This window comes from Phodopus roborovskii, unplaced genomic scaffold, assembly GCF_943737965.1.
Source record: "Phodopus roborovskii unplaced genomic scaffold, PHOROB, whole genome shotgun sequence".
Taxonomy (NCBI): domain Eukaryota; kingdom Metazoa; phylum Chordata; class Mammalia; order Rodentia; family Cricetidae; genus Phodopus; species Phodopus roborovskii.
In genome coordinates, this window is record NW_026126407.1 from 49166698 (window position 1) to 49185843 (window position 19146).

At 50.3% G+C, this 19146-nt stretch overlaps 1 protein-coding gene across 7 annotated transcripts in view; it reads right to left on the reverse strand.

Moving 5' to 3' along the window:
• Positions 1-19146, reverse strand: part of Pkd1 (polycystin 1, transient receptor potential channel interacting) — a 48685-nt gene that overhangs the window by 3532 nt on the left and 26007 nt on the right. For 2 of the 7 annotated variants that reach the window (XM_051181194.1, XM_051181195.1), the window contains exons 12-39: positions 18626-18757; positions 18242-18417; positions 17839-17972; positions 13708-17330; positions 13374-13523; positions 12205-12348; positions 11840-12119; positions 11559-11772; positions 11330-11507; positions 10867-11019; positions 9959-10103; positions 9244-9864; positions 8777-8933; positions 8336-8588; positions 8015-8210; positions 5685-5855; positions 5465-5608; positions 5162-5372; positions 4952-5078; positions 4408-4521; positions 4249-4301; positions 3617-3801; positions 3448-3541; positions 2389-2507; positions 2111-2313; positions 1845-2039; positions 1297-1436; positions 582-694 (exon numbers count right to left, since the gene is read on the reverse strand). In XM_051181194.1, coding sequence (XP_051037151.1) covers positions 582-694; positions 1297-1436; positions 1845-2039; positions 2111-2313; positions 2389-2507; positions 3448-3541; positions 3617-3801; positions 4249-4301; positions 4408-4521; positions 4952-5078; positions 5162-5372; positions 5465-5608; positions 5685-5855; positions 8015-8210; positions 8336-8588; positions 8777-8933; positions 9244-9864; positions 9959-10103; positions 10867-11019; positions 11330-11507; positions 11559-11772; positions 11840-12119; positions 12205-12348; positions 13374-13523; positions 13708-17330; positions 17839-17972; positions 18242-18417; positions 18626-18757 — 8425 coding nt within the window. The remainder of the gene's footprint in view (positions 1-581; positions 695-1296; positions 1437-1844; positions 2040-2110; positions 2314-2388; positions 2508-3447; positions 3542-3616; positions 3802-4248; positions 4302-4407; positions 4522-4951; positions 5079-5161; positions 5373-5464; positions 5609-5684; positions 5856-8014; positions 8211-8335; positions 8589-8776; positions 8934-9243; positions 9865-9958; positions 10104-10866; positions 11020-11329; positions 11508-11558; positions 11773-11839; positions 12120-12204; positions 12349-13373; positions 13524-13707; positions 17331-17838; positions 17973-18241; positions 18418-18625; positions 18758-19146) is intronic. The other 5 variants (XM_051181200.1, XM_051181199.1, XM_051181198.1 and 2 more) reach the window with 3 other exon arrangements.

A 19146-nucleotide genomic window follows, 5' to 3' on the forward strand; every position in this document is an offset into this window, starting at 1 on the left:
TCAACCATAATTCAAAAGGCAGAGCAAGCAACCAGTTGATAGGAAGTGAATTTAGGATTAAGAAAAAAACATGAATGGAGCAGTAGATCTCTGAGTTAAAGGCCAGCTTGGTCTACAAAACTACACAGAGAAACCTTGTCTTGGGGAGTGGGGAAGCAAAAAAACAAACAAAAACCCATGAAGAGTAAAAGGGTGTCAGGAAGATGGAGAGAAAGGCACAGGAAGTAAGAGGAGGGAAATTTGAATTTGAGGGGGTTTTGAGACAGCGGAGAAAGAGAGAGAGAGAGGTGTGAGACTTCAGCTGAGGAGGGTCAGCTGGGTGCTTTCTCTGCTTCTCTGAGCTAGCAGGCCTTCACCCCAGCATATGGCTCCAGAGTCTTTATTGGTAAAATCCAATGATTGAGATTTTGTTGCAAGCAACCCACAAGGCAAATATTATTATCACTTATAGAAAGGCAATGAAAAAAACTAAAGAAAAGGACAAAGGTCATACTGTTAAGCAGAGTTCAAATGGATCAGCTTCAAGTGGCAACGGAAGGAAGAGAGCAACAAGTGTGGACTGACTGCCTTCCCCAGCTTACCTTCCTCCAGCCGCACCTGCCGCAGCCGTGGGGGACCCAGCTCAGGGCTAGACTGGTTTCCGTGGACATAGGGCAAGAAGACATGTGTCATCCATGGCCAGAATTCATCAGCCCTGCCAGCAAACATAGGTCACTGAGGTCAAGGCTGTCAGGGCCCAGGAGGTGCTGCCACAGCAGTCCCTCAGGGATGATCCATGTTCCCTACACTTGGACTGCTGTCATTTGGGGCAGATAATTCTGTCCTGATATTGTGCTGTATGCCACAGAAGACTAAGCAATGTCCCAATTCTCTACTCACTGGATACCCCAACATGTATGTGCTCTGACAACCAAGCAAGTATATAGATCAGGGATATATAATCTTTTAGCTTCTCTGGGCCACACAGGGGTTTCTAACCCACAGCCTAAAGGTTTCAAGAGCATAACACAGGTTCATTTTGCATGACATTGTGATTATGTTGTCTACAAAATTCATCTGAGTTATAAAAACAAAAACAAAATCTCTCATACTTTATGAACAGCAAATTTAGGATTCTGGGTTGGGATTCGTTCACAGCTACCCTGGATTACATGTGGCTCATACACTGTAAAATACCTTTGACTCTAGATACTTCCAAATGTTCCCTAGAGGCTGGGCTGAACTAAAGACAAAACAAATAGGGGCCAGTGCCACCCTGGCCCAATGCATGGATGTGTGTATCCTGAGTGTCCCTACCGGGTGATGGCCAGAAAGGCTTGGCTATCCAGCTCCTGCTTGATGGCACTCTGCAGGCGATAGGCATGACCATGGCAAGAAGCATCCCCATAGTTGGCCAGGAGTGTCACCAGTAAGAAAAGCATGGACACCAAGAGGCTCTGCAGGACAGGAATGGATGGCTCTGATCAGCTGATTCCATCACAAGGCCAGAGCAAGTCTACCCATTGGTGCAGGGCAGTAGCAGTGCACACCTTTAATCCCAGCATTCAGGAGGTAGAAGCAGGTGGATCTCCCAGTTTGTGGCCTGCCTGGTCTATGGAGCAAGTTCCAGGACAGCCAGAGATATACACAAGAGAAACCCAGACCCAGAGGCTCTGAGAACTAGAACAGCTATGCCCAGTGCCCTCAAGACCAGGAGAAAGCAGGAACTTGAGATGTACAATAACAGATGAAGGGCAACAGGTGATAGAAGGGCAGGAGCTACAAAGCCCTGAATGCCCATTGGAAGTCAGGAGTGGAGCAAACAACAGGAGACAGAGTAGAGGTTATCTGTGGCCAGAGCTCACCTTCAACATGTCATGGAGCTTCTTGACCTTGCGGGCTTCCTCTTTTGCCAAGAAGAGTGCAAAACCATGGGGGGGCCGCACACGGGGCACACGTTCACTTACAGGTGTTACAGCTGGGCTTTCTACCAGAGTGTCGTCTTCATCAGGGTGTAGCCGCTTGGCTATCAGTGAGAAGTAGAGGGCTTCCAGCAGCACCTGGGGTGGCAGTGGAATCAGCTGGCAAGCTTGAGACTGGCAGATGCCTTCCCCTCTAGGAGCTTTCTCACCTTAAGGGGTTCCCAGCCAAGAAATGAGGCCAGGAAGCTGGAACTGCTTGAAAGAAGCCACATGACACTCACACTGGGGGGGAAGCTGGCACCAATCCACCCTGAGACAGCAACAGCCACTGCTACCAAGAGCAGGCTGAGCCCATGGGCCAGGGGGGCACACCAGGCAGGCAGCAGTCGTTTCCGAAGACCTTCCACCAGTCCTGGAGACACACAGACAGCTGCAAGGCTGCAAGCCCAGGGACCCGGGAGGGATGTCCTGGTCTGTGTGAGCATACCTGTCCTGGAGAACCTTGTCACCTGCGACTGCTCCCAAGTCAGGCCCATGCTGGGTGGCCTCTTCTCCCCCAGTGTCTGCAGCATCAGTGTTTCTGTTTTCTCCCCAGGAACACTGGATCTGGGTAGAGGTCAGGGCTGTGAGTTATGTGCATCCCCACCCCCCCACAGGAAGAAGAGGCAGTGGTATCAGTTTGCATTTAAGTGGGAGCAGGTCCTTCAGCATCTTAAAGAGTACTGAACCAGGCTGGCTAATGGGGTGCTGGGCATGCATGACCCCATGGACCTGTTTCTTAGCTCTGCATGGTATAAGGACGGCACCTGGGGGGGGTATTAGCTAGCAATGGCCATCAGCCCCACAATGAGGCTGGTACGGGGATAACTGGAGTCTGCCAACAGCCTGGCCAGTGTACCTATTGTCCTTTTAAGCACTAAATACAAGGTAATAGGTAGTACAGTAGGAAAACGAGGTGCAGGACAGCAGGGTCAGTAGGAGAAATGCAGAGAAGGTACAGAGCGCCTATAGTGCAGGCCCTAGCAAAGGAAGGTCCAGGCAGGAAAGGCAAAATATGGAAGTTGCAGCTGGGAACACACTCATCCCTGCATTTGGAAAGAAGCAGTGAGTATTTGTTAAAGAATGATGGCAAAAAGAGAGTCACTGAGTCAAAATAGTCTCAAAATAAGAATGAGATATTTAAAAACTTTTCCATTATTTTTCAGTTTTGATTCCAACTCAAAATTCCTGCATGGCTATGCCTCAAAACAAAAAATAAAATTTCTTCCCAGATGAAGCCACTGGTTGCCTCTCCATTTGTCAAATGTCTCATGCTTCTGCTACTTCCCTAAAGGGATGATGTGCTGGGCCTCTTGGGATCCCACGAACTCCCTTCTACAGGTGGAAAGTGGAGGCTCACAGCAGTCAAGCAACACAGGAACAGGCACGCTTGTAACAACAGGGCAGCCAGGGTACCCTCAGCTTCCTGAGGCAGAGGCAGATGCAGGGTCCCACTACACAACCACCATGAACACCCTACCTCCTTCCAACCATGCCAAGCACTCACAGGCTATTAAGCAGGTCTGTTTCTGTGAGGGCATCCTGGGTGGGAACTAGGTTACTGGCCCCATCAGCCAGGACCTGCTGGATCAGGTCTTCATCTAGAGGAAACGAGAAGTGTTTAAGTGGTTATCTTTTAAGAGCTTGGGAAGCATTCCTTCCCATTTATGACTCACCTGATGCTGACAAGTATTTAGCAGGCAAGGGAGGGCTAACCAGAGAGATGCCATCTTCCTCAGGACCCAACATGCAACCAGGCCTATTCTGTGACAATTGCTGCAGTGTGCTGCTCACCACAGATGGGTCACTGAGCAGGTCTGGCCAACTGAGCGTGCCCTCACTGGATGGCCAGCACACCAGGCTGTGGAAAACATAGACACTGTTTTTTTTTTTTTTTGTTTTGTTTTGTTTTGTTTTGTTTTGTTTTTTTTCATTTGGTTTTGGTTTTAGTTTTGGTTTTTGAGACAGGGTTTTTTTGCAGCTTTGGAGGCTGTCCTAGAACTTGCTTAGTAGACCAGGCTGGCCTCGAACTCACAGAGATCCACCTGTCTCTGCCTCCTGAGTGCTGGGATTAAAGGTGTGCAACATCACTGCCTGGCAACATAGATATAGTTACATGTACCTGACCCAAGCCTAGTCTCACAAGCATGGGAAGAAACATACACAAGCACACACCAGCTCTGCAGCAGCCCCACTCCCAGAGACAGCCAAAACAGGATGAGGACACAGAGCCCAACACCCTAGCATGGCCTGCCAGGCACAGCTACTGACTCAGGCCAAAGCTCCCAGACTCTCCCGGCAACCTCACCTTTTAGTGTCTTCCAGAAACAAGTCATTCTTCACTTGCCCAGTGAGGGCCTGCTGAAAGGGAGAAAGTGCCTCAGTGTGGTCTGCAGAGCAGAGATGACAACCCAACCAGCCCTAACCAGCTCACCCTGCCCTGAACCCCTGGGGCGCATTCATTTACCTCTGTGAGGCCAGAGAGTGTGAGGAGGGAGCTGTCTAGCACAGATGGGTCCAGGCAGCTGTCAACATCTAGGGCCTGCTGCCCTGTGGGTGTGGTGTTTTGCTCACCAGATATCTGTGAGGAAACAACAATCTTCAATGGGTGGTAGAATTGGGCAGGAAGCATTTGGCCTTGCTTTTCTTTGTGATGATTCTGAATGATCAACTTAGGCTCTTTACTGGCTTCAGGAGCCACTTGAATTCTTTCTGAATTGGTTTTGAATTTGTGTCTTTCTAACAATCAACTGTTTATCCTAGGTCTCTTAACCCATTGGTGCATAGTTGCTCATGGAATTCCAAGTCCCATCTATTTCAAGATGCCTCCTCTAATTCATGGTTTGCTAATTTGAATCTCTTCCCCTTTGGTCAGTCTAGCTAATGGCTTATCAGTTCTGTCTACCCTTTCAAAGGATCACTTTTAGTTTCTGGATTTTTCCTCTGGCTGCTACACCAAACAACACAAACCATACTCCACCTCAGAGCTCTGAGTCCCTTGCCCAGCCCACCTTACTCCGTGACATCCGGAAGAGGAACAGGACAGCCAAGTAGACAGGGTAGACTACAACACTGGACACAAGGCCAATAGCAACTGTGTCAACACTTGGTGGGATCAGATTGGATACAGGCCCCATGCTGAGGTGACAGAGAAGATAGGATGGGTTAGGGTAAAGACCAGAAGGAAGTCAGCCCGGGGCAGCAGACCTCACAGGACTTACCTGTATGTGGTATCTCCCACGACCCCATACCACACAGCATTGGCAGCCAGGAACAGGCAGAGGAGGAGAACACAGCAGGTAACTCTCTGAACTCGAGTGAAGCGGCTACGAGGTGGCCTGTCCCATATGGAGAGCCAGATGTGCTTGTCAAAGAAGCCTCTCTGCAGTTCAGCCACTAGGAGGCGCTGGAACTGCCACAAGGCAGCTTCATCTGGGAGGATTCAGCAGGGATGCAGGGTCAGCCACCCACCTTTGTTATCCCTCTCTCCCTGTCTTTACCAACAAGGCAGGAAGCAGCCTTACTTGCTGCAAGCACCTCCTTCTCCACTAGGCCCCCATTGGCCTCAGTCTCCACAGACAGCCAGTCGTTGACCAGAAAGAAGGTGCTCTGGGCACTCTGCAAGTCCCGGACGATGATGTGCTGCAGGAACCAGGCAGGGCTGAGCCCTGTGGAGAAAGGGACCCAGGTGAGGACTGAAGCAGGCTGGCAAGATGCATGGGTGGCAACAGCTCTCACTCAGACCTTTGTTGTCATGCCACACTCGGATCTTCCACACGCTGCCAAGACTGTGTGGGGTGGCAATCTGGAAGATGTCCAGGCTGTTGCGATGAAAGGCTCTGTCCCCGTCTAAGTGCCGGTGACCACTACGACTGTCCTCTCCATACAACATGATGCCTACATGAGCCGTGGTACCTGGAGAGCAGAGAACTCTGGTTTGCTATTCAGTACATATGAAACACAGATCAGTCACCCTGTTTGCCAATAATGCAGGTAGCCCTTAGCTTTGAACAGGTTTTGAGATTTTTTACTTTTATACTACTGCATATTGAACCCAGGACCCTACCTCTGAATTCCATCCCTAGTCATTATTTATTTGTTTATTTTGTTTGTTTGTTTGTTTGTTTTGGTTTTTCAAGACAGGGTTTTTCTGTGGCTTTGGAGGCTGTCCTGGAACTAGCTCTTGTAGACCAGGCTGGTCTCGAACTCACAGAGATCTGCCTGCCTCTGCTGGGATAGCCATTTAAAAAAAAATTTTTTTTTTTTTAATTTTAGTACAGGATCTCATCCAAACTAGCCTAGAACCTGCCCTCATGTGCCTGAGTTTATGATACCCCTGCCTCAGCTTCCCAAGTAGTTAGGATTATAGGCCTGCAGCACAAGGTCCAGTCTGCATAGTTCAAAAAGACCCAAATTCCAGGTTCCTCAATTTGTTAACAAACACCAAGCTCACAACAGCGTGGTTTCCAGTGCCAGGGTGTATGTGCTGAGCTCAGGGTTGTAAGCCTGGCCAGCCTGTCATGTGACAGGATACATGTGCTGGTACTCAGGCACATCTGTAGTTCAGTCACACAGGCAACAGTGCCTCTCCTCTCCAGAGATGAACTCAGAGCTTTGAAAACGGGGCCCTCAGAAGAGAGAACTGGCCAGCAATAATGAAAGCATGGCAAAGAAATAAAAACTGGTGGGTTTGGGGTGAAGCTCAGGGGAAGAACGTGCTCAGCAGGGGCTCCAGCACACATAAATATAATGAGTGAAAAACTGCAACACTAGAAATAAAATTAGAAAAATAAAAAAAATTGTTGAAATAAGCTCTTGCCTTGGAATTTGTCAGCAAAGAGACTTTCTGTGTAAACAAGGGAAGTTGTCACAGAAAGGCGTGGGCTGTCTCTGCAGAAAATGTTGGTGAAAGCTTCCCAAAGAGTTCCCAGGGAAATTTCACAATAGTCTCAGCAAAAAGAAAAATGTGGGAAGTCAATTCAAGCTTGGACTACGACACTTGCCAGAGCGCACTTGTCCCAGAAGTCAATGGAATAGCTGTAATCACACTATTTTGAAGTTTCCAAAAGTTTTCACTTCCAGGGTGTGTCTCTCTGTGTGTGTTTGGGACATGGTCTTGTTATGAAGCCTAGGCTTGTGAACTTTTTTTTTCTTCCCCAAGACAGGGTTTCTCTGTGTAGCCCTGGCTGTCCTGGAACTCACTCTGTAGACAGGCTGGCCTCGAATTCAGAGATCTGACTGCCTCTGCCTCTTGAGTGCTGGGATTAAAAACATATGCTGCCAACCATACACAGATAAACACCTTGGGTTTTTTTTTGTCTGTTTGTTTTTGCATTTTATTTACTGAGTGCAAGCTACAGTGCACATATGGATTTCAGAGGATTATCTATAGGGTCTGTTCTCTTCTTTCACCTTGTGGTGCCTAGGAATTGAATTCAGATTGCCAGGTTTGGTAGCAATTTACCTTTACCTGAGCCATCTTTGCAGCCCCAATAGTAAGTTTTAATGTTAATAATAAGCATCAGCTGGGTGTGGTGGCATACACCTTTACCTTCAATCCCAGGACTCATGAGGCAGAGGCAGGTGGATCTCAGAGAGGCCAGCCTGGTCTACATAGGGAGTTCTAGGCCACCCAGAGCTACATGTTGAGACTGCACCCTACCCCAGCCAATAAATAAGCAAACATTAGGGGCCGCAGAGCAGTTATAATAAAGCAGTTTGAACTTCGTATGTGTGAGGCCTGCTCTACTCTGAAGTGAGGAGCACCTTCTTGGCTCTTGGACCTGTTGTCTTTCTCAGGAAATGAACATAAACTTTGTGTTTGCACAGTGCTGTGGATGGAACCAAGGACCTTTGCACCTGGTTAAGTGTTCTACCATTGAAGTATACCCACAATTTCCCTATTTGCTGTTTTCTTATATCTGAGCTAAGTCCTTATTAACAACTTTTTGAGAACTGAGCACTTGCTTTGTGGTACTGGTCCCCATAATCATCAGACAGGGTCCAGGACTAAGACTACAGAGTCTAGGCCAGGATAGACTTCATATCCCCACCCCTAATCACCCTTCCCTTACCTGAACCTCGGCTCCAGCCAGTCTTGACCAGGATTTCATATTTGAAGCGGCCCCCCTTCCCACAGAATGGGATGACACGGACCCGGCTAACATCTAGCTGATCCAGCTTGCGCAGGATCACAGCCATGACCACATAGGTCACCAGACATATGGCACACGTAAGCAGGACAATGTAGTTAATGCTTGCAGAAGGTTCCTGGAAAGAAAGAATCATCAGGTACTGGTGACTTTAGCTCATGCACTTTAGTTTCTAAGGATGGAATTAGGATGCCCTAGGCTTCTCAATATGGAAAAAAATCTAGGAACAGGAGCATCACTTACAGGAAAGATGAACTGGACATGGCTGGGAGGCACAAAAAGGCTGGCGCCAAAAGCAGTGAGGTGGCGGGTAAGGCAGACAGCCTGGCTGGGTGAGGTCTCCTCCAGGGGTACGATCCCCTCAGTTCTCCACATCATCTTCTCTTCACTGAAGTACTGGCACAGGGATGTATACAGGCCAACAGACACCTCCAGTACAGACCAGTGGAAATGGCTGGTCAGGTTCAGGTAGTAACTCCTGCCCAGTGCTCCAGTCCTACAAGAGATAGTAGTGTTACTGCCAGACTCCAAGGCCCTGAATGTCATGCCGAGCCTTCCTGTTGCCCTGGTTCCATAATTAGCCCACATACCTGTGGCTAATGCAGGACAAGTTACATTCACCCTTATCCCACCTCCTTCCCCTCTGCAATGCCTATTTCTGTGGTCCCAGTGGGAAGCACTCACCCTGGGGCAATGAAGAAGGTGTAGGGCCTGTGATCAGCACCCTCAAGCACCTCCAGGCTGATCTTCCTACTGGCCGAGCAGTTGTACTCATTGGGCTGCGACACCGAGTGCAAGTAGACAGCCAGATAGGGCTCAGGCTCCTCAGACAGGTAGCGCTCTGGGGGCCACAATACACACTATCAGATACCCACCAAAAGGCTCATCATCACCCTAGGGACCCTGCAAATTGTCATAGGGCTTGAGGGTCACCTAAGCATATTATAAGGCTCTCCACATGGATGTCATGGCATGCTTCTGTGTGGCTACAGGTATATGGGCATTATGGAACCAGGGCAAAAGAAAAACTGAGTATTAGTCAAGTCCCCAGGACCAGTCACTGCAAATTTAATGCTATCTACATAAATACCCTCTTCCCAGGGGCAAGGATAGGAGGACAGGCAGGTCATGTGCCCACCCCTAACACCCACCATTAAGCACTGTGTAAGTGATCCTCAGATGTAGCCCAGCTTGAGGGTTGCTGTTGTCTGCAGTGACCACAGCACTGACTGAGGCCTGGGGCTGTATGATGGTAGACCCTGCAGGGTTGTGGGAGCCCTGGGCAGTCTGGTCTGAGTTGTTTGGCACCTTCACTGTGATGGCACGCTCTGAGGCCAGCCGCTCAATAGGGATCTGGGCACCAGCCTGTGTCTGGAATGCCATAGATGCCACTTTGGTGGAGACAGTGTAGTTGCTAATGTAGCCAAAGGGAAAAGGGTTGGAATCCACAAGGAAAATGAGTTGCACTACATCACTGAGGTTGGACAGGGCCCCACTGAAGGCCTCAGGAATGGAGAAATGGCAGCTTGGTCCCAAGGTTTTGCCATAACACAGAAGGCTGAGTGGGTCTGATCGCTTGCCCAGGGCCACAATCTCTTCGCCCACCAGGGCTAGAGGCTCCTCATTGAGTACTCGGGAACGCATGAGGATGCACATGAGGGCTGATGAGAGGTTGTAGGCCTTGGATGCCACCATCAATGAGGGCGGTTCAGCCCCCAGCTCCAAGGGCTGTGGGCCCTGCATGTCCAAGCTGGCCAGATGGATGAGGTCACCTGGGATAGTAAGTAAGTAAGTAAGTAAGGATATTAAAAAGAGGTAGCAAGAGCTAGAGGGGAGACTAGGGGGTGAGAGGGGCAGCATATGCACCTGTGATATTGAGGATGCTGTCAGCAATGGTAGTGGGTGTCATGGTACCCTCAGTGGTTTCAGCTTGCAAGATGCGCATCATGCCCTCCAGCTTCTGCAACATCTTCTTCAGGCATGAACGGCACATGAGCTCCCTGCTGGACACCTTTGAGGAGGATCAGCATGGCCTCCAGACCCATTCATAGCACAGACTCATGGCATCTATGATTCCCACCCCCATACCACTCAATGGTTCTGTCTCACCACACTGGTTGGGATGCTAGGCAGCTTCCTACCTCTAACCTGCACTGAGAACTTGTGTGGATGGAAGTCTTCAAGGCTTTCCTTGCTAAAACTTCCTCTATGGCTCCTCCCAATGCGAAGATGTGGCCAAGTTCTTCCTGGAGCCTACATACTAATCATCCCAGCTATCTGTTTCCATGGCTAAAATCAAGGCAGATGTCAAGGCCTTGGCTAGAGTCCAAATCTAGATACACTCAAGGGCATAGAAGCCACATGGTAATAGTGACCTTTATGCAGAGCTCTCTGAATCTCTGTCTTCTGAGGACTTGGCTGTTCTACTGGTCCCTATACTGACCCTCACCGACAAGAGTACCTTCCTATCAGATATGGGTTGTTTGGCTCACAAGTCTACAGGTCGGAAAATGGATACCTCAAAGGTTCAATAGGCCCTATCAGGTAAGCCTCGTTAAGTGGGACATGACTACAGGCCTGATGAGAGGGCATACATACATAGACTACTCTTTCCAGAAACACCCTATAGTTACCAGAAGAGCATGTGGGCTCATACTGGGAGATAACAGCGAGGCTACAGAAAACTGGCACAGGCCATAAAGAGCTCCCAGTCTGGAAGCCCTACTCATGCCGCACAGGGCCTGTCATAGTGACGAAGGCTGCACCTGTCTTACCATGCACTGGGCTAGTGCTGCAGTGATCTGCTGGATGTCATCCACAGTGTTGACCCGAAGGGAAATAAGGGTCTCTGTGATGTTCTTACGCATTTGGGCTCGCAGCTGCTGATCATGGTTGGGCTCTGACACCATATCTAGGGCCTGCTCATACTGGAGGAGGCAGGGAACATAGAAGAACCATGAGAGGAAGACAGGCCTCCCTGTGATATTTGTCAAGGGTGTCAGAGTACAGTTATGAGGCATGGGCAGGGCTTTAAAGACCAAGGGTAATTAAGACCATATATAGGGTTCGGGGTATCAAGAAGATACAGTGGGAAAGCTGACCTTGGGAAGGGCCTAGTATGCTGTAGCTACTATGGGTAGGACTTAGCATCCAAATATACTAAGGAACTTCACTGGTTTCAAGTACAAGGTTTCAGTCCACTCACAAGGGATCCTTGCACTGACCACATGCACTGACCTCATTGAGCACTGTAATGAGAGCTAGAGAGTACTCGATGACATGCTGGGGGTCAGCCTGCCTCAGTAGCCCAGGCAGCACACTGGCAGTCAGGCTGTACAGCCAAGGTATGAGGTCTGCAGGATTACCATTGGGTTCTGGCAGGACAATGGTCAGAGACCTGGAGGGTAAAAGTAGACTGTAAGCAAGTGGTAATCAGTTTGTGTTCCCTACCCAGGGTTCAACTCACCTGTTGAGTGCAACAACAGCAGCACCAAGCTGGTCTTCTACAATCACAGTAAGGCCCACCACAAAAAAGGGCCGGAATCCAGGAGGCAGGACAGCCCCATAGGTGGAAAGACTGCCTTTATAGATACAGAAATCCTCACAATAGCTCTGGCGACAGCGCTTCAGCAATAGGGCATATACCAGTGGAGCTCCACCATCTTCTGCATCACGCCAGCCTATGGACACATAGTGTCAGTACAGAGTCCAGGTTCACACCAGCCTCTCCAGGTAACCCAGACTCACCTGTGCATTCAAAGTGCACCTTAGTGGTGAGGCCATGTACAGCATCCAACGGGAACAGGCGACAGGAGCCTCCAAGTGGAGGGCGGTTGGGTGAGAGGCGAATGGAGGCACAGCCCTCCTCCTCACCTGAATGGCCCAGCACAGTGAGTGTGAAGATGTAGCCCTCCCCATCACGAAGTGCTCCCTGTCGAACCACCAGATGCATTCCAGTGCTACCCGTGGATGTTGTTGTCTCATCCAGCACCAGAGTCTTATTGCTGAAGGTTCGTGCTGCCCAGCGCTACATGATGAAGGCATGGAGGACACGGTGAAAGCAATGCCTTGGGCACCTTCCCGGGGAACTTGTCATCTTGACTGATACTCACCCCTTGCTTGGAGCCACTGCTACAGTTGTGGCAGTAACCCTCCAAGTACACATAGGAACTGCGGCTCACTTCATAAACTGCTTGTGCCTTGCAGGATACACACTGAAGAGATACAATAGGTACTCGCCCACTTCGGATCAGCACCTGGAAGAGACAAGCATGTCGCAAGGAGGCTCCACCCTCTTGTATGCATGGGGGGTTGGGGAAGCTTCCTAGACCAGGCCACTCCTGTTTGACCCAAATTCCAGGTTGTATCACTGGGTGGGTGAATCAAGTAAGCTAACCAGCAAAACCCAGAAGGGCTTGCCAGCTGGTAGTATAAGTCCAAGGCCTTGCTGGCCTGGCAGTAGGAAACATGGAAACCTACTGACGGTGCATGGTGGAAGCAAAATACTCAGAAAGTCAGTTAGTTGTTTTATATACATATAGAGAGAGCCCTGTTCCAGACATGCTTGCTGACCTGGGTAGGTGAGCTCAGGTAGACAGGACCTACTGAGTGCCCACTCCAGAACTTTACTAGGTAGGACCATCTCCAGGTAGGTGACCTGAGAAGACCTGGTGCTGGGAAGACAACCTTAATCTGAGGCACCAAAATAGCCCAGCACTCCTCCATACACACTGGCAGGACCCATCCCACAGCACCAGAAGTGGCCATCACTCGCACACTGGTCCTCACCTACATGTGAAGTCCAGGGCAGATGTTTGAGCAAGAACTGACTCACTGCCCCCAGAAGCAAGGACAGGTTTTGTGGACAGGTGTTACCTAGGTAGGCAAAGGACTTGGTTTCTTACTATTGGCCTTTCATGCTGGTAGCATAAAGTTTATTTTTTGCAAACCAGTATTTGTATGGTTTTTGGACACAGGTCATCATTATGTTGGTGAGATTAAAATAGAGCGCTTGATTTTCCTACCTCCACTCTCTCTAAGTGCTAGGATTACACAGGAGTGTGCCACCATGCCTACCTGTCTTCCAAAAACTTACCATAGTTGTGCCCTGGATTTTCGACAGAAGCAATGCTAACTTGTTAATTTTGGTAAATTAAGTTGGTAATTTACCAAAATCAGCACAAGGTTAGAGAGCATTCATAGGCCCTGAGACTACTACAGCTATGACCGACAGAAACTGTCCTAGTGAGGCCAAACTGAGGGGCGTGGGAGCACAACCCACCGTCTGGTTGGTGGCTTCCTCCTTCCGGCCTCCTTTCCACACTATGAGGTTGAAGATATATTCCACACCAGCTTCTAGGCGCTCCAAGGGGATGGTGACCACACTGCTCCCACGGGGCCCGAAATTCAGCACACAGCCACCTGCCTCACTCTATGACAGCAAATATGGGAATTATGTAGTCTTAAATCAACACCGCCTAGCTTAGAAAACCTTTTCCTGTGCTGGGGCTAAGGCCCATCCCAGGAATAAACCAAGTGCTAAGCACTTACTAGGCATGGAAGCATGAGACAGAGGAGGCAGGAAGGACCTGTCATCCTAAGTTCCCATAGCTGACCTGTGTTGAAGCCACGCAGGCCCAATGGAAGTTGAGTGGCGTCTGGTCACCATCCTCCAGATTAGGATCATAGGACTTGCTCCCATTCAGCACCAGGTCCTGTGTGTCTGACCATACCCGGTATGAGCCACCTTCAATGATGGGTACCAGACGTTCAGCAGCTACTGTCACGTTGGCCTGGATGCTCCGTGCCAATGGTGTGTCCCCAAATGAAACCACAAACACAAAGCAGTAATGGCCCACAGGCAAAGCCAGACGTGGCACTACCAGCTGGGGCCGGCTCACATCTACACCAGGAAGTACCATTTGAGCCACACGCCCTGGCCGTTGACAGCTGGCAGTACGATATATCTCCCAGCGGTACTCAGTTTGGTAGGAGACACAGTTGCGTAGATCAACATGGGCCTCTAGGTAGTTGCGCTGGGAGCGCCGCATTAGCACCTGCAATGGCAGTGCTACCTCTACCTCAGGCTCCCTGCAGGCCAGCACCTGGACAGTCACTGTGACCTGCGCCACAAAAAAACTTACTAGATTTGTGGCATTCACTTCTACATGGTAGTCCCCAGGTTGCAGGTAGTAGTGGTCAGCCCAGGACTCGTCTGTATCCTGTACTGGAGTCCCGTCCCCAAAGTCCCAGTGGTAGGCTACACGCCGGGGACTAGGGCTTGTAGTAGCCTCAAATCGAGCTGAGCGGTTGACAAAGCAGCGGCCACTTTGAAGTTTCACATACTGGATGATATCCTGGACTTCCATCATTAGTGTGAGGTTCACACCACCCAGTTTGTTGAAGGCACGAACATGGATTTCCAGTAACCCTGCAGCCATGGGTGTGTAGGTGACATCACGCCCCGACAAAATGACCAACGAGTCACCCTGAACCTTTTGCAAGGAGAAGTACCAGGCATAGTCGACCTGAGAGCCCTGCTGCACCCGGGCTGTGAAGTTCTTCTCTGTGCCTGTGGCCATGCCTGGCTCACAACAGTTGGGTACCTGCAGCCCAACAACAGCCTCCAGCACTAAGATGTGAACCTGTGCCTGGGCACAGCTCACGTGGTTCTCAGCCTGCACATTTACAATATGGTCTCCAACCAAAAAGAAGCTATGGGAGAAGTGGGAACCAGGGAGAACTTCAGGGATAGATCCGTCAACCCGAAGTCGGAAAGTAACAGCAGAGCCAGCAGTCAGCAAGATCTGAAAATGGACTGGCTGCCCAAGTGCCACCACCTTGGGGCTGGCCCACAGCACTGGGCTCTTAATAGGCTCCTCTACTGTGAGACTGTACATGGCTGAGACCCAGCTGACTGCATTGGAAGCATTAAGCTGTACAGAGAAATTGCCAGCACTGGGGAGGTGCACAGCAATGTACTGGCTGTACTTACTGCCACTGGGCAAGGTCCAGCACCAACTCACATTGGTACCTGTAGCCAACTGACCCCAAAAGGATACATTGGAGCCAGCTGCCACAAAGAACTTATCTGGCTCACTGGTTCTGATGCTTAGGCCACTCACAGGCACCTGTATGGCCACTTCAATTGTGGCATTAACTGAGCCCAACTGGTTCTCAGCTGTGACTCTAACCAAGTGCAAGCCAGCTGTAGCAAAGGTATGGGTGGTGGATGGCGTAGAAGTCTCCCAACTTACTCCTTCCTCTAGGTACCAAGTGTAAACGACACCACTGCCACCAGCCACTTCAGCACCAAGGGTGAGGCTTACATTGACAGCAGCTGGATTGGGGGATGCAGACAGGATTAGACACTCCACAGGCTCCACAAAGTCTATGGTACGGTTGGCTGAGGCACTACCCAACATGTTGGTGGCCCTGAGATGGATATGGTAGGTGCTAGCCTTAAGTGCTGTGAGCGAAAAGCTTTTGCCACTGCCAGCGAGGGTGAGGCCGCCATCCTGCTGGGCTGTCCAGATGTAGGAGATGTTGGTGCCATCCCTAACTGCAGCTTGTAGCTGCAAGGTGTAGTTGGTGGGGAAGCAGCAGCTGCTACCACCTCCCACTACCTGCAGACCCTCAATGAGCTGCAGGACATAGATGAAGATGCTGTCCTGGGCAGAACCCACCTCATTTTCAGCTGTGACAATAATATTGAAAGTACCCACTGAACGGAAGGTATAGGAAATAGTGGGGCCGCCTGGAATGGGTGTACAACGGTCACAGAGCACCCAGGAGTAGTGAACATCACTACCCACCTCCAACAAAGTGCTAAAGCTTACACTACCATTCAAGGGTACTACTGTGCGGCTGGCATTGATGGTGAGACCCCGCACACGCTGCTTCACTGTGATGTTGAGTTGGGCCTCACTGCGGCTCACTTCATTCCAGCCAGACACCCTGACAGTGAAGTCACCTGTGCTACTGTAGATATGGGTGACATCAGGGCCCCCTTGCTGGCTACCATCTCCCAGTTCCCACAGGTAGGTAGCAGGGCTCCCATTGCCCACTGCTGAGAACAGATAAGGCTGCTGCAGCTCCAGTACATGGGAGCCATTGATCCTGATGCCACTGACTAACACAGGTTCCTGTACCTCCACAAAAGCCGAGTCATTGGAAGCAGAGATGTTGTTGGACACAGTGACTGTCACCAAGTAGGAGCCTGGTTCTCGGTAGATGAATGTCACTTCAGAGCCCCCAGTATGGGTGTGGGTAGCATCTTCAGTGCCAAAGTCCCAGGTGTAGTGGTAGGGAAATGGGGGCCAAGAGTAGGCAACCAGCCAGGCTTCATCCCCAAGCTTCACAAACTGCCTCTCAGGCTGCAGGGTGATATTTCGTATCTCTGGTTCCACACAGATGCTGGTAAAGTAATGTGCCTTGTTCACATGGCTTGACAGGACCAATGCCAGTGGGAATGTGCCACTCCTTGTGAAGTTGTGAGTCACTATTGGTTGTCCATAGACAGTCACATTGGAAGAGCCATCCCCAAAGGTCCAATCAAAGAGATAATGGGCAGGATTTCCGGTGACATGGGCAATAAGTTGGGCGCTGGGCTGTGTGGGGATGCAGGTAGAGGGTTCTATGCGTAATACCTCCAGGACAAAAACTTGCACATGCAAACTCTGGGACAAATGGCCAACAGGGCTGGCTGCTACTACTGTTACTGTGTAGCTCTGGGCCTGCAGATACACATGATGCACTGCAGCCTCAGTGCCTGTGAATACTGTGCCATCTCCCATGTCAAACGTCCATGTAATGTTGTCACCTGACTCCACAGTACCACTGACTACCATAGGGGCTCCCTGTTCCACAAATGGGCTCAAACACACAGTTAGACCACGCAACTCCTGGAAGACATGGATGTCTACATGTGCTGCCACATTGCTCACTGTGTTGTTAACCTCCAAGATGATTCTGTAGGTGCCCGTCATGGTGTAGGTGTGGTTGAGTGCTGGTTGGCTCTGTATTAGGACAGGGGATCCATCCCCAAAGTTCCATGTATAAAGAACACCATCAGCTGAGGGCAGTGGGTATGGGAAAAAGGTGATAGGTCGGCCGGCCACCAAGATGTTGCTGCTCATGCCAATAGCCACACTGGGGAGCACAGCGCGTACACTCACGGGCACCTGCTGCGTCAGGTTCTCATAGGTATTGGACACAAGGACCGTCAAGTTGTACTCACCTGTGAAGACAGGCCCAAGTGGGACTTCCTGCTCATAGAATCCCCACCTAGGACCTATTACTACATGGGGACAGGATTTCTCAAAGCTTGAACAACCCTAAACAGGGCAAAGCACCCAAGAGTCCACAATGAGCAAGAAAATGGACAAGACTATTCTTAAGCACAACTGCACAAGGGTAGATCCAGAAGTGAAGACCAGCACAATGGCTGAGTATCACATGCCAAGGGATGGAGTGGGGATATTATAGTGTGCAGTCAGGAGCTGTTAAAGTGATTAAACAATGACCCCATCTCACTCTCTCCAAAGGCTGAAACTGAAGACTAGAGGACCCAGTTCCTGGCAAATTTAAATTGAGGCCTCGGGGACCCTGTCAATTCACTCCACTCCTCAATATCTAGGTGCCCCTCCTTTATCCAAGTAAGGACTTTTCTCCACCAACCCAGGCTGGGACAAAGTAGGAGTGATAGGAAATATCATACCCAAGAAGACAATGGCCCCACCCCTCACCTGGGGTGGTGTAAATATGTGTGGTATTGTGTTCCACCAGCACCTGGGCCACTGTGGGGTCCGGGACCTGGAAGGACTCATCGTATGGAGGCTTGAAGTGACGGAGTACCTGCTCCCCATCCCCAAAGTTCCACCTGCCGGGGCAGACAGACAGTAAGCAGGCAGATGAGTAGACAGGGTGCCCCCTGGCTCTTGATGCAACTTCTACAATTGGCTCTACTATGCCAGGACCTCTGCCCCTCACATGGTCCTACCCACCAGTATTCCTAAAAGAGGAGGAAACTGTAGCTCTGAGTCAGGATTCCAGGATAAATGCTAGGGGATGAAATGAGAACCTGATGCCAGCCCCACCCAAGCCCTGTTCAGCTAGCCACTTCCCCTCCCTAGGCCCAGAGGCACTCACAGAAAGGACACCTCCACAGCTGAGTCCACCAGCACACCACCCGTCAGTACCAGTGTGGCATTGGGGGGCAACACAGCAGGCACTGCAGATACCCACAGCCCCCGCATCTTGTTCATCCGCTCCACAGTAACATTGTAGTTCACGGTGACGTTGCTCACATGGTTAGAGGCTGTCAGCTGAGGAGACAGGCATCAGTGGGTATGGCCCAGAGGCAGCAAGGACAGACCAATGGGTGAAAGGCCTCGAGCCCCGACTCAGCAGCCTCCCCACACTCACCCACAGCTGCAGCAGGGTCCTCAGGGGCAAAGCAAAGCAGAACAGAAGGCAAAGTGAGCACCCAGATATCCCAGGACCCCATGCCTCCCTCCATTGGCCCCTGCCTACCGAGAGCTTAAAGATGGCAGCAGTCTGGTAGATTACATTGAAGACAGTGTTGTAGAAAGTCAGAGACTGCTTGTCATCAATGGTCCACCGGAAGGCCACATCTGAGCCAGCCTCTACCATGGGGCTGTACCGCTAGGGAAAGGACATGACATTGGCCAAAGCTATGACTTTGCCCCAGCCTGGGGCTGGCTTTGGCTTTGGCCCTGCCCCATCTGACCCCATCAGACATACTAGAGAACTTGATGTGTGGTGCAGAGTGTACAGTGTGGGTCTACCAGCTGAACTCTGATTACAAGACACCCATGTTCGTAGTCTTAGATGTTGACCCGGGTCAATGAAGAACAGGTGTATCCATAGGAGAAGCCAAAGTATCCAACTGGACAAGTCATAGGAGATGGACAGAAATGGTCCACTCTCTCTCTTCCTTCCATTCTGTCTTTCTTTTTCTTTCTTTCCTCCCTTTCCTTTTTCTTTTAAAGATCCCCCTTTTTACAAAAATTATTTACGTATATAGTATTCTG